The sequence below is a fragment of the Callithrix jacchus genome, chromosome 9 (genome assembly GCF_049354715.1).
Source record: "Callithrix jacchus isolate 240 chromosome 9, calJac240_pri, whole genome shotgun sequence".
NCBI lineage: Eukaryota > Metazoa > Chordata > Mammalia > Primates > Cebidae > Callithrix > Callithrix jacchus.
In genome coordinates, this window is record NC_133510.1 from 95,280,317 (window position 1) to 95,296,226 (window position 15,910).

At 34.3% G+C, this 15,910-nt stretch overlaps 1 protein-coding gene and 1 pseudogene across 39 annotated transcripts in view; both read left to right on the top strand.

The window, feature by feature from the left end:
* MGAT4C (MGAT4 family member C) overlaps positions 1-15,910 on the top strand; it is a 934,265-nt gene that overhangs the window by 868,448 nt on the left and 49,907 nt on the right. For 13 of the 39 annotated variants that reach the window (XM_054238711.2, XM_035257230.3, XM_035257224.3 and 10 more), the window contains one exon: positions 6,054-6,124. The exons of 13 other annotated variants lie outside the window; for them this stretch is intronic. In XM_054238711.2, the coding sequence (XP_054094686.2) occupies positions 6,101-6,124 (24 nt within the window). In that variant the 5' untranslated portion in view covers positions 6,054-6,100. Of the gene's footprint in view, positions 1-2,167; positions 2,917-3,603; positions 3,605-6,053; positions 6,125-12,465; positions 15,198-15,712; positions 15,795-15,910 lie in introns of those variants that run through there. 13 more of the 39 variants (XM_035257261.3, XM_054238715.2, XM_078338085.1 and 10 more) reach the window with 5 other exon arrangements.
* LOC118144745 (U1 spliceosomal RNA) lies at positions 12,386-12,536 on the top strand (annotated as a pseudogene).

The window sequence follows — 15,910 nt, forward strand, 5'->3', positions numbered from 1 at the left end:
TAAGTCTCTGTGTAAGTCATTAATAACTTGCTTTATGTATCTGGGTGCTCCTGTACTGGGTGTGTTTATATTTAGGATCACTGGCTCTTCTTGTTGTATTGATCCTTTTACCATTATGCAATGCCCTTCTTTGTCTCTTTTGATTTTTGTTGGTTTAAAGTCCGTTTTATCAGAGAGTAGGATTGCAACTACGGCTTTTTTTTTCCTCTCCATTTGCTTGGTAAATCTTCCTCCATTCCTTTATTTTGAGCCTATGTGTATTCTTGCAGGTGAGATGGGTTTCCTGAATACAGCAAACCAATGGGGTCTGGATTTTTATCTAATTTGACAGTCTGTTTCTTTTGATTGGAGCATTTATCCCATTTACCTTTAAGGTTAATATTGTTATGTCTGAATTTGATCCTGCCAGTTTAATGCTAGCTGGTTGTTTTGCCCATTAGTTGACACAGTTTCTTCATTGTATAGATACTCTTTACCATTTGGTATGTTTTTGGAGTGGCTGGTGCTGGTTGTTTCTTTCTATGTTTAGTGCTTCTTTCAGGAGCTCTTGTAAGGCAGGCCTGGTGGTGATGAAATGTCTAAGCAATAGCTTGTTCATAAAGGATTTTATTTCTCCTTTGCTTATGAAGCTTAGTTTGGCTGGATATGAAACTCTAGGTTGAAAGTTATTTTCTTTAAGGATGTTGAATATTGGGCCCCACTCTTTCTGGCTTGTAGGGTTTCTGCTAAGCGATCTTCTGTGAGTCTGATGGGCTTCCCTTTGGGAGAAGCTGAGTTGCCGTGCGCTCTGTCTAGCTGCTGAACGTCCTTGTGGTTTTGCTTATAGAGGTATAGTTAGAACTGCCTCAATAATGGCAGATTGCCTCAGTATTAGCAGACTGCCTCAGTAATGGTGGACTGCCTCGGTAATGGTGGACTGCCTTAGTAATGGCAGACTGCCTCTGTAGCGGTGGATTGCCTCAGTAATGGCAGACATCCTCCGCCCACAGAGCTGGACCATCCCAAGTCCAGCTGTGCTTACTGTGAAATTCTCAATCCAAAGCATTTCAGATTGCTGGTCTTTGTGGAGGTGGGAACTGCTGAGCCAGATCACCTGGCTCTCTGTTTCAGCTCTCTTTTTTTTTTTTCAGTTGAATGGGTGACTCTGCCTCCCAGGGGTTCCAGGCATCAGTTGAAACTGTACCCAGATTTGTGTGAATTTTTGTGCGGTGACCCACTGCACTGGCTGAAACAGCCATGCTGGAGACTCATGGTGCTTTTCCACCTGGGAATCTCCTGGTATGTGGGTGGTAAAAATTCATTTGGAAATGTGGTGATCACTCACCTGCTATGTTCTTGCTGGAAACTACACTCCAGAGTTGTTCCTATTTAGCCATCTTGGATTGTCTGCCAATAAATTACTTTATAATTGTCAGGAAATATTTAAGCAGGTTCTCCTCTCTATTTTTTTAGGGGGATCCAGCCTCCTGACATTTTTTTTAAGGCAAGAAATTGTGATTTAGGAAATAAGCTGAAGGGGAAGTTTGTATTCTCATTCTCACACTGTAAAAAGATTTTACTCTGCTAGTTTTTAGCGTGTTATATCTCTGTCCAACCAGTTTTCATAAGTTTGTATGTATTTAAATATACTGCTTAAAAAGCATAAGATCAGTATTGTATCAGCAATCTTTCTGTTATAGTTTTTCTCATCAGTGAGAGCAGATCCAGCCCTACAACTGAATTGGCTGCACCCTGATGTTGAGTACTCCTTTCTTTCCATTGACTCACTCTAGATTTCGACTCTGTCTTTTTTGACCTGATATTGACATATAATAAGTTTTCTATGAAAATTAGAATTATAGCATGTGAACTTCTTACATAGAGCCTGGCACATACTAAAAGCTCAATATGCTTGTTATTGACATAACATTGGAGAACATCAGGCTTTAATGCTTATACCATTGTCCAATAAATAGCATCAGGCATTTTACTATATTTGTCTTTAATCATTTCAATCTTTTATAAATGTGAGCCATATGACCATAATGATAATAAATATTGCAAACAATAATTAGAAAAAACAGAAGACATTGCATGCTACTCCAGTTTGAATGACAAAACAATAAAATAGTAAGTAAAACAATTACATGTATAGTGAAAATATAGATAATTGGAATATGTAATGAGAGATCATATATCATTTCTTACTTACAATATGGATTTCCCCCACTTATTTGCTTTCTCGGTGCTTTTGTTTTAATAAGGCAATCCTACCCCAACTCATTAGAATCTCTAGGAACCATCATCAAAACCCAAACTGTATTTTTCCACACAACATAGCAGACAGAATAGCAACATAGTGTCTTACAGAACAATTTCCTTGACATTCTACTAAAGGGTTTCTCAAATTTTAATTAGATACCTTTGTGTTCTCAAATGGTAAATTTTTCCATTAAAATTCTAATCAAAATTGTTAGGGATTATTTCTGAGGTATACCTGGGCCTAATTTCTTGCCTTTGATAAGCCCAGAGTTTATCAGGGAAAAACATTGTGTAAATAAATAAGAGTAAGAAAATATTAAAGGTGACATGATGGACAAACTACAAGTTACACAACAGACTCCAAAAAATTATTGATCACTTCTTCCTATAGGGGAGACAACGGCAATACTTCATAGTGAGAGCATCACTTGCCCTGCCTCAATGAGGAGTTCAGGGTATGTGAGCAGACAAAGAGCATGGTATTGGGATGGAATGCTGTCAAGTACTGGGGCAAGAGAAGGTAATAGGAGCTTTAATAACAATGCAAAAGATTTTGAACATTTAGCTCTCAGCAGATGGAATCTTGGAATGTCTCATGCTTGAGAAGGACATGGTCAGATTTGTCTTAAGAAAGACTGTGCAGAGAAATGTGGCAAAGGGATCTAGAAGATGCAAGTTATTATTTAGAAAAGACAGTGATTGAAGATTTAACAGTATTTGATACTTCCTTGACTAGATACAGTTGATTTTCAAAGGCTGGAGAATGTATACAACTTAGATCAATGGAAAATGTATAAAATACAGTATTATGTTGGTGATAAGCTATTATAATCTGTAATATTTTATACTGATGATAAATAATTACTCTCTATATAAAATATTTTTCTAGGAAAAATGAAATGATGATTATGAATCATCACTGTTATTTCAACGATGAGTTTAGCAAAGTGAAGTGAACTTTAGAAATTAGTCAGATCTCTGGAAAATTGTAGTAAAAGCTATAATGAGGGCCACAGGGCATTGAAAGCTTCTGAACTATTTAATAAACCATGAAATATTAAATTATGCTTAACATATTTCAACATTACATGTATTCACATAAACTCCAAAATGTGACTCTAAAATGGATAATTTCCCATTAACCAAACTATTTTAACTTCATCACAATTCTTAATCAGATAAAACACAGGTATAATGTGTAGTGTATAATGAACTATGTTTTATCTTAATGCTTTCATTATATGAATTTCATGAAAAACTGTGTGTATTTTAAAATAAAAGTTTCTGTTCTGTTGTCTGAGCCAGAAATATAGTACATCATATTATAAGATTTTATATGAGTAATTAAACATTCAATATTAGAGTAGCCAATAAAACAGAAAATTATAATCTTCAAAATAAAAATGAAACAAAAGTACTTAAAAATAAAAAAATTTCTAATTATCTTTAATGCTTTATTTTAGGATTTTTTTATTGCATTGTAGGTTTTGGGGTACATGTGAAGAACATGCAAGTTTGCTGCATAGGTACACGCGTGGCAGTGTGACTTGCTGCCTTCCTCCCCATCACCTATACCTGGCATTTCTCCCCAAGCTATCTCTACCCATTACTGGGTATATATTCAGAGGATTATAAATCATTATACTCTAAGGACACATGCACACGAATGTTCATTGCAGCACTATTTATATAGCAAAGACCTGGAACCAACCCAAATGCCCATCAATGATAGACTGGACAGGGAAAATGTGGCACATATACACCAAGGATATTTTAACTTAGTCACAGCCATTGTCTTTGAGAAAACATGGAATACAGCAAAAGTTTAGTTTATCAGAAGAGCCATCAGACAAGAAAATACCCATGAATATGCTTCCCTTGGGTCTTCCGGTAGCCCTTTCCTCTTCTATAATGACACTGTATGTTTAGTTTTCTTATGAGGTGAGGTATATTGTGATAGTGAAAAATTCATTATTTCCTGAAGATTTCCTAATAATAATTCATTATAGTTATGTGTTGTCACTATCTTTCCTTTTAGAGTGTAGACATACTTAGAGTATACTGAGAACTGGTTGATAATGACTTTAGAAATGAAATCCAATGTAGATTGCAGCATATGCATATTTTCTATGAGGATTACCTTTTACTTAGTAAATGGTAGCATACAGAAATGCTTCATGTTGCTACTTTAATTAAAAAAGATCCCTTTCAGTAATGCTCTGTACTCTAGAGAAATTATAAACACACAGATTGGAAGAGCTGAGAATGCTTATTTAACTAAGCTGTCAACAGCAGTATCTCAGATCTGCTTAAATTTACTGGGGGAAAATCTATTTGAAATGCTGAAAATAAATACTAAACCACTTGTAATGTTACACTCAATACATAAGAATATATTACAAGTCTAAGGGGAGCTAGAAGTATCTCTCATACATGTGATTACCTTTTGACCCATCAATTTTACTGATAGGTTTATATCAAAAAATTAGATGCAAAGATATCTCATACAATTTTTAATTGCATCATTTTTGTAAGATAATATTTGGAACTAAGGGAGTTAGATAAATAAATGCATGTTTCAACTAGATTATTCAGCAACTTGAAAGAATAAAGTGAACCTATTTGTGATGATATGGAAAGATTTATAATATATACTGAAAGACACAAAGACAAAAAGTGATAGACATTATACAATTCAGTGTATCTGTTACTTCTTAAACAGTTGTGTGTGTTTAGTGTTTGTGTGTCTGCACGTGCATGCACACACAAAAAAAAGTTCCTAAAGAACTAGATTATAGCAGCAATGGTAATCCATAGTAGAAATTACAGTGATGGGAGCAGAGGAGAATATTCAACTGCATCTATTTTGTCTAATTCTTGCTTTGCTTATGTAATTAAACATAAAAATAAAATTACTGTTATTTTTTAACCTCACTCCTTATGAATAGAACTTGGACATTTCCTCTATTTATTGTAATATTTTTTAAAAATTTCTATGTTAGTAAGAATGTGAAATTTCAGGACAGGTGACATAAATACATCATCATAACTGCAGGATGTATCTTTAGTATTATATATATATATATATATATATATCAGTATTATTAAGTATCAGGAAGCCTAAGCATTAAGATTGAATTGATGATTACTTTCGCTATTTGAGGAGAGAACATAGCATAATGTCCAAGACCACAGTCTGGGAAGTCAAATACACCTCATCCCAATAGCTATGAAATCCTGGGGAAGTTCATTAAACATCCCCTAAAGCCTCATTTTTCCATGATAAATAAATAGATATGATAATAGCTAGTATTTGGAGTCTTAGGAGGATTAAAATAGATAATACATGTAGATAGTCCCAGAGCACAGTGAGTAGCATAAAGTAAGTTCTCCTAAAATTTAGAATTTTAGTGTTTCTTAATAGCTTTTATTAATAGCCTATTTTCCTTCTCTTTATAAGTTATATAGTATTTGAAACAACACATAAAAAGTATTGTTTTATGAGTTTTTCAACAATGTATAAATTTTCAAAACTGTTTAATTCTCTAATGACATCCCTAGTTGTCAAGTATAGAAATTTAAATATTTTAGTATGAGACTGCTAAAGGATAGTCAAAGAGAAATATATTTTATGCAATTCTTTGATTTTAATTGATTATCTACATAGTGCCATGAATCAATGATGTTTCAGTTACTCAAGGGAAATATTGCAAATTAGATTACAGGATTGAACATAGGAAAATTGATTTTCACTGATGAAATTATTATTTCTAAAATGAGTTTTTCATTACAAATTTTTATTATACTTTCAGACCATAACTTCCTTCCTAATCAATAAAGTAATTTATACCATGGAGGAATGAAAAGAACAGTGAGACCAAAGGTCGGTATAAAAATTATGTTTAAGGACTTGGTAATAAATCTAGGTCGTGTTTATTTTAAAATTCAGTTCTTTATAAAAATAACTTGATAATTTACTTTAAAAAAATCTGTGACCAGTAGGAAAAGACATTTGAATCTGGTTTCATGTGAAGTTATGCCAAATGAATCGAGGCTGTCATATAGTTGTTAATATCACAAGGATTAATCCTTAAGAGTCTGAAAATAGGAACAAAATAGTTCAGGTATTTGAAATGTTTAAGATTTGATACTCAAATAAAGAGAGTTAACACTTTAAGAAGCATTTTTAAAATGTTTATTATACCATATCTGTAAATGTCCCTAGAACATAGATACTTATTCTTCACATTTGACCATTTGACTATGGAAATGACCTTCAGTCTCACTGGGAGTAGGCTGTATGATAGTTAATGACATTTTTCTTCTTTTATCTGAATTATCGCCAATAACATCTTTCTTCTTAAACCTGAATTACCACCTTGAGACAACCTGAAATTACTTGTCATTCATGAACTATGATGTACAATTCTGTGGACTGATTTGTCAATTCAGATATTAGAGTGCAGCTTTAAGAGTCATTATAGAAATGAAAATTATATCTCCTATAAATCCATATAAGAGAAGTAATTTTGCAAAATACAAAGGGAAAGAAGTAAAATACTCTTAGGCTTAGAAGACAGTATTTAACTTTAGAACTAGTCCCTTCTAGAATTTTTGCTCTACATTTTTTGCATAATTTTGATAATACATATAGAATTATAGGGGTTTTTAAATGCATTGTTCTAAATATAAGCTAAATACATATTTTTAATAAAAAATGTATTGAGAAAAGACAAAAGAGATAAAAGAAGAACCATCATTCTACTCTGTATTCTAATTTCATGTTATTTATCCATTAACAAACATAATATGGGTAAATAACATTAAACTGGAATACGAAGTAAAATGATGACTACCTGAAGCTGGAAAGGAGGGATGGTTAATGGGCATATACATATTTTAAAAATTAGGAAATAGAGAAAGGTATAAAGAAAAAAAGTAGCAATCATTCACAATTGTATGAAAAGCATACTGTCACTATTAATATGTCATTGTAGTTCTTTAATCCTTCTCTGTATACATTTTTCATAAAGTTTTACATATTAAATATATAAGAACATTTAGAGGTCTTAGATGCAAGAAAATATGTGGAATTTTTTGATACGTATTATGCTTTTTCATTCAGAAAGAACTTTAAAGATTAAAAAAAAAACCATTTCTCAAGTTTCTTGACATGGAAGGGACCTTTAAATTGCTCTACTCAACTCTAACTTTCTAAATGGAATAAACAAGAAAAAATGCTTGATAATTATTTTGTAAACTTCAAAGTATAAGAATTTTATAGCCATTTTTAGCAAGTTTGTGAATGAAAAAAAAGGTAGATACTGCTTTAAGTGGCTAGAAACAACAGTATTTGAAGCTTGGATGCAGTTGTATTGTACTTATATAATAAATATTTGTATAATACAATCATATAATTTTGTAAGTATATACTATATATATTTTGTGATTCTACAGAATTCAAAGTTACAAAACAAGAAATAAGCTTAACACAAAGTCTTAAATGCTACTTAATACAAAATCTAGCTTCACCACTTGGCTTTAAAAGCAACATGAGGATACCTAAATCCTACTGGTTTCTTGAATGTGGGATCAAGATTAAGTAAAGGAAAAACTGCAGTCATTTTTCACCATACTCTTTCCATTTATCTCTAAAATGACTTTGTGAAAATTTTAATTATTTTCTAAAGAGAGAAATAAATCAATATTTTATTTCTGAAGATCTTACAGAGCAGGAAAAAAGTATTTTACTTTGCTTCTGCAAAGTAAAGATAACTTTTGTGAACTAAAATTATGGAACAATAGCATTTCCCTTGAAACATGTCAAAATACTTTCTTATTATCTTCTCATTTAATAAAAGTATTGCAAAATAGAAGTCTGAAACCAGGCTGTTCATTTTGTTTATCATGAGCTCTATAGTGTATTAATTTATACTATTTCCACTTAGACGGTGGAAGGATTTTAAGAAAACAGGAAAAATCAACCACTTTATAATATAGAAATGTTACACTCCTTATGCCACTTTTTTTTTTTTTTTGCCATACTGTCACACTGGGATCTTTCCCACCCTTATCTCACTCCCTGTCTACCTTCATCTCCTCTATGTAATATTCTCTGAAAACAGCCACTCCCAAGTAGACAAGTTCCTTATTTTCCTATTTTACGTTCTATTATATCCTGTGCATTTTTCTAACATCATGCCTCTAACAATTTATTTATCTACTTTTTGGTGGATTTACCTTCCATTTGCCTTGAACTAGACACTAGTGCAAGAGCAGGAACTTATTTTATTTTAGAGACAGGGTCTCGCTCTGTTACTCAGGCTGAAGTGCATGACACAATCATAACTCAACCTCGAACTCTCGGGCTCAACTGATCTCTGTCCGTAGCCTCTCAAGTCTCTGGAACTATAGGTGTGCACCACCATGCCCACCAATTATTTCATTTTATCATTTTTCATAAAGACAGGTTCTCACTGTGTTGCTCAGGCTGGTGTCAAGCTCCTGGCCTCAAGCAATCCTTTCACCTCAGCCTCCCAAAGCGCTGAAATTATAGACAGTGAGTCACAAGGCCAAGGCCAAGAAAGAACATGGATGTTAAATTAAGCTTTTCTTTCTTGCACAATGCCACCTGCATAGTAGGGCTTCAGTAAATGCAGATAGAACTAAGGCAATACTTAATGTCTTGGGCAATGCAGACTGAGTAACCACTTAAGATGTGTTTTTAAAATTATTTGGAATAGCTATCAGGAAAGTATTGAAAGAATTTCTAACCCCAACATGTATTTTCTTCCTCTGTAATAATTTTCTGTTCTAGTTAAGCTGCATATTACATTGCAGTCATTGTTCACAGCACAGGTATCTGGTACCTAGTATAAACTCAATAAATGTTTGAGTGAAATAATAAACGAATATTAATGATTCATCTGTAACAGAAATTCTTATTTTTAGAATTTAATAACAAGCTTAGGAAAAACAACACTTAAACAGGAAAATAATTCGTAATCTGAACATATTATTTAAATATAAAAATATGTTAATGTATGCATTAAAGCTACCCAAATTTGTTATTTGGTACTACTAAATTCAAGTTAATTTATCTGATCTATTACTGTATGAAAATGTACAGTAAAAATGTTTAATGATAGCATTGAGACAATATATTATTGCCTTTTACACTATACTACTGGTTGTACATAAATGCTTGTCCCATCCCTTTAAGAAAAAATAATCATCTTATGTATTATGTCTTAACATTAATGGTGGAAACATGATTGCTAGTGTTCCTCCATATTATTGCTTAACCAATTTTTAATTTGATTTTGAAGCACCTAATTTTTATCTCTCTGATAAACTCTGTGTAGACTAGGATGCATAAAACATCAGAGATTTAGAAAGGCCTATGTTTAAAATGAATTGCCATTAATCATACATAGATAGGATATTTGCTCTCTATTATACTGGGGAACACCACTAAAACTATCTTAGTTCAGTTTCTATTTGTAGTGTAAGAATAATCATGAATCTATCTCATGAGTTTTGTGAAGGATTTAACAAAGTATACTTTATAGCCCTTTGAAAGAATTAAGTTATTCTCATCATCGTCACTCTTCTCTTCCCCACAACTCAAAACAGTATTCACAGTTACAGCTATTCATAGAACAAATTAATTCCTTTACTCTTGCTGATGTAGTTGTTCAATGTTTGCTGCTACTGATTCCATTCTAACCAGGCACTTTTTCAGCTCACAGAAAAAAAAAAACATTTAAGAGAATGATATTCTAAAAGAGAAGTTGATTTAAAAGTTAAAATATAACTTGTCTTAATTAGATTTAATATTGGAAGAGTCTTCCCAATCCTCATCTCAAGTTTTACCATTTCTGTAATCAGTGGCAGGAAATCTGGATCCTGTCAATACTTCACATTGTAGGATAGTCTAGCCTCTCTCTTTCTATCTTTAGTCCTGTCTCTTTCTCTCTCTCTGTTTCTGTCTCTCTCTATCTCTCTCTCTCCCTCTCCCTCTCTCTCTCTCCATATATGTATACAATATATATTTTCTATTTTGTTATCACCTATACTATAAATTAACATACAACTTAGGACTGTAAAAAATTCTGAAACAACGAAATAATTACATGTGCTCCTATCAATATCTGAGACTTTTGTACCCAATGTCATCATGTTTTGGAAAAACTTTTAATATTTCTTGCTTTCTGAAGATTTTGCTATGTCAGCAACATTCTTGCTGTTCATCAGAAAGTATTGAATACTGCCCTGAGAGCATATGCAGCCTTCCACAAAGCAATTTAGAAAAATCGGGCAAGCATTGAAAAAAGCAAGCAAAGCAAGTCAGTTACACACAGTGGCACATGTTAAACAGATGAACAGTTGACTGTAACACTCTTTCATGTTTTCCCTGATGTGAGGTTAAGTGTTGAATACAAGCCCTTATGATTTGGGGAATGTAATTTACTTTTGCATTCTGTTGATTTTAATATAAATGATTAAATAAAATGTTACAGTTTAGTGCCTTGGGGTAGATTAACGTTGTCACTGTCATTTAGATTGGTAGAATTTTGTTTTTCTTCTTCTCCACCTTTTCATGGGGGCACAGAATAGTTTGCACTGGGGAAGTGCAACCTGAAAAGCTGAAGGGAAAGAACTGTTTGGTGGTTTGTTGCTTATGGTACAAGTAACACTCCAGATGTTGTGGAATTTGTTATTCCATGCACAGTCATACGCTTTCTAAGCATGGAGCTCTACAGTGTGATAATTCACTTGTCATTTCATATCAGCATTAATTCTTTAATAAATGAGCATTTTTCTTGAGTTGATGAAAACTAACAGGTTCCCACACACTGTCTTCCCAAAAAGAAATGTCATAACATTTGTACAACCAATACTTTATCTGCCTTCGTGAGCAATGACTAGAGGTAAATAATAGAGAATCATTGTGTTCCAGTGACAAAAAGAATAGTTTAACATGTTATTTCTCTACTTATATATGTATATGTATGAGGCAGTGAAGACAAGTAGATGGCCCAGTAGATTGCAAAGATATTTGTCCCTAAATTGTGTGACTTCTCAAACTTTGCCCCATATTTGAATTCTGATGTTAGACAGATTAGATTACATGCCTGAGGTTCCCCCAGTACTCAGTTTTGCTGCTCATCTTCTAACTGTGCATAGCATCAATATTAACTTTTCTGTTGCATTTTTAAATATCCTAAACATTTTTTCTTTATAGCAGTTATAAAATATTTAAATTTTTTATGTAATTAAACTAACAAGTAGCATTATTCTCACTTCTCATTTAAATAAGTTATAAACAAATAAAGAAATGTATGGTACTTTGTTAGTAGACAAAGTTAAGTTTCATATGTACATTTGCATTTTTTAAATTAAAGAGCCCCAAAATTACAATAGAGACCTGAGTCATGTCAGAGAAACTCTTAAACAAGTTTTTAAGAGTACTGTGTTATAGATACAAAATACAAATCTTCATGGCTGGTAGTTTGTCTTATAGCTCCAAGTCCAGGATTCCTGCAATGTTAAAACACACACAAATTCACACACAAACTCATACAAGCGCACACACACACACACACACACACACACACACACACACTCAAACCATGGTAGTAGTTGCAATCTTTTTTAAACATTCCCCTAAGTACTCAAGTGATATAATAAAAGTTTTCTTAAAAGTATTTTCACATTTAAGAAAATAAGAATCCAAGGGAAATAAGACATACAGATAACAATTCTAAGAAATAGAAAGTATTAAGGAAACTAAGAGATGTGTAGATAAAATGGTAGGAACTCCAAAAAGTGAACAACAGCTTTTGACTGAAATTAGGCTTATGAGGCATTTTCTGTAATAAAGTAACATTTTTGGTGACTTAAAAATTAATACTTGGTCCCAAGACCTCTAATCATTCACTTTATCAGATAAAACTGCGTGGGGGTGGGCCGGTTGCAAGGGCGCTAGCTATACTGAGGGAAACTTCAGAGGGAACCAGCTACTAGATGGTTCGATTAGTCTTTTGCTCCTATACCCAGGTCAGACGACCAATTTGCATGTCAGGACCTCTATGGACCTCCACCAGAGTTTCCTCTGGCTTTGCCCTACCCAGGCATAGTTATACTTACCTGGCATGGGAGATACCATGATCACGAAGGTGGGTTTCCCAAGGCAAGGTTTATCCGTTGCCCTCCAGATGTGCTGACCCCTGCGATTTCCCCAAATGTGGGAAACTCGACTGCATAATTTGTGTTAAAAAAATTAATTTTTAAAATGAGAGAATTGATAAAAGAAGAGAGCAAATCCATGGATATTCAAATGTGAGAAAAAATGTGGAGAATATTACAGTTCTTAAGCGAATGCACTGAAATGTAGCAAACCTGAAGTGGAAAGGAATTGTGTAGGAAAACATGTCTGTATACCAAAAACAAATTTACACCTAAGCCTTTGAGAAAGAATATATACTGTGTTGCACTGATAACTTCCTTCTTGGCTTTATATGCTTCTAAGTAGTTGAATCCCTAAATTTTTCTAACCAAGGGTGGGGAATTTAGAACTAACATAGAGATTGGTTTTCACTTCTGTGTTAAGCGGCCTTACCTCAAATACAGGACTGATTCCACTCAATTCCAAGTTGTAAATGTTAGTCCAACAGAACTTTCCTAGATGTATGCTGCATTTTCCCAGTAGACACACATTCAGGCACAGGGATGATAATGCTGGTATCAGGAAACTGCACAGCTTCCTTGGAACTATCCAGTCTACACAAAATATTAGTTTCCACAGCTTGAGTCTGGCCTCAACCAGGGCTTTTGCCAAATAAGTCCAGGTCCTGACAAGGTCATTCCATCTTCCTCTGGTTCCAACTGGATATCTGAAAATCTTCTGGCTCTTAAATTTCACTGGGATAGGTAATTTCAACCCTGTGACAAAACTTGATGACACAGGAACATCGCATTTGTCTTTTAGGGTAGTGCCCAATGAACTCCGTAAGTGTTTCCTTCTAGAGAAAGGATTGTCCCAGTTGAGTGCATTTAGTTGATATGTGGATGGCAATTCATCAAAGATTTGAGGCACCATTCCCAAAAAGGGTAATTTCTTTTAAGTTATGCTTGATTCATTTTTTTTCTTCTTCATCCTACAAGTAAATCTTAGTCTTTGCCAATTCAATCTGGGCCATCTAGAACATTATGACTTAATTCATTTGTTTTCAATGTGAAATTATAGTGGTTTAGGTGCTGTGCATGAGGAAAAGATGTAGCCTATTTCTGTGCAATTGTATGCTTGCTACCACTTACCTACCAGCTTCACATGTCCAGAACACAGAGATGTTCAATTGTGCATAACTTCACGGAAATAAAAGTAGTTGATCAATAGCCCTTTAATGTGATTACTTGCTATCCGTTTACAAAAGATGTAAGATTATATACAAGCAAGGTACTAAATGAAAGCATTTTAAGGTCATTAAAAACCAGAGGGCACCATTGGAGTTGACAGCTCAGATCCCCTGAACCACCATCTTAAAACTCTCTACATGAAGCTGCAAAGGATTTCTGTTTCTTCCTCCAGTTATTGCAGCAATTGTAAAGCTTCTGTCTCAAGCAATCCAAGACTTACTGTGGTGGCAACTGTGCAGTATGTTTCTTCCAGCCAGGTAGATTTGGGCAAAGGTTATGCTTGATATATGTAAACTTCAGTGTTCTCACACAAAGGATGCCAGACCTCTGCCTTCCATACAGTCAAGATGAGATATACTTGCTCACGGGGCAGTCACAGCTGGCCCTCCAGTTCCTGTTAAAAGCCCAGCTAATTGGCATGGCCACAGCACAAACAGCTTATAGGGAGGCAGCAAAGAGAGACAATGCTAGAAGCACTCCAGTTTCCAGTACAGTGAGCTCCAATTCTTTTTTTTTTTTCTATTTCCTAGAGAAAAAAAAAATACACACAAACAATATATATGTTGGTGCAAAAGTAATTGTGATTTTTGTAATTAATTTTAATTGCAAAAACTGCAGTTTCTTTTGCAACAACCTTACTATTACTTGATATAACTACTCTCACTATTACAAAACAGAACAAACTTTATTTCACCTCAGAAGAGAAAAAACAAAAGTAGGACAGAGGCCGAGTGTGGTGGCTCACACCTGTAATCCCAGCACTTTGGGAATCCGAGGCTGATCACTAGAACTCAGAAGTTCAAGACCATCCTGGACAACATGGCAAAACCTTGTCTCTCCAAACAAAGAAAAAAGGAAAAGAAAAATTAGCTGGACATGGTAGCACATGCCAGTAGTCCTAGCTCCTCAGGAGACTGAGGTGGGAGGATCATTTGAGCCCTCCAACCAGTCAAGAGATCCTGTCTCAAAATAATAATAATAATAATAATAATAATAATAGATTGTTCAGGCCCCCTGCATCCCCAGGTCCTGCTTGGTGCTCCAGAGTACAAATAAAAGCTCAGCAAATTCCAGGCCTTGAAAAATAAATACATACTTTTGTAGGGGCATTGGGTTTCTACCCCCATTCTTGCCAAGGGCAGGGTAAAAACAGACTGACTTCTGTACAATTTTCACTGTATAAAATGTGAGGTCCCAGGAAAGCCTGCCCTGAAAGGACCTCCACCTCAAGCTCTGAGCAGGGCTGGCTGAGGTTCACACTAACACGTGATGTTGCCATTCCTGTTTCTCACTGGGATAACTGAGATCATTTGCAGGCAGCCTTCTTGATTCACATCACAACACAGCAAGGCAGGATTGTTACGTTTCTCCATTAACATCATCAAGCAGACATCTGCTTAAAGCTCCTAAGCTGGAAATGCATCAAGATCTTTCCTCAAGGGCGGATCATCCCACTTCCTGTTTAGGGATGGAATGTCCAAACCTGCTTTCCCACTTCCTGTTAGGGGTTGATGGTTCAAAATTGTAATGAACAGGTAGGGAAAACTATCAGTAATGTAATGCTGTTGCCAAAAGTAAAGGAAGTATTAACCAGAACTTTGATTATGGCAGTGAGAACTAAATGGGAAACATTGTGGCAGGTGAGATATTGAGGACAAGAGGGCTTGGCATATCTCAAATTATGAGAATAGAAGCTATAGACTTAGCCCTGAGAAACGTGAGCCTACCAAAAATGAGAATCTGGAAGGAGAAGCTGGCAGGAAAAGAAAATTACAGTTTTAGATGCATTGTGTTTGAATGGTCAACAGAAAGTTGGGTACAGACAATAGTCTTTATTCAAAAACTGGGACTAGGATTCAGAAAGGAGTCCTAGCAGAAGCCTAAATATGGCTGTAGAAGTCACGTAATACCAAAAAGGTTGTAACAAAGAAAAAGAAAATAATGTTGAATAGAATGGTGGAACATGATAATATTTATAAGAGTAGGAGAAAAAAGAGTTTGCTAAGAAGGTTTATTTCTTGTTTTTTTTTGTTTTTTTTTTTTTTTTAAGCAACATTCTGTGGACCTTTTCGACACTAGAAAAGCCTTATATTCTTTTTGTTGGTGGTTTGTAAACAGTAGGTAAAATTCAGGTAAGACCGGTATTAAATGGTGAGAAAGAATAGTGCATGCTCACAGATTTATAACTGAATATACCTCCATTTATATATGTATAATAGTGCATTTATGTGTATTAAAATATATGCCA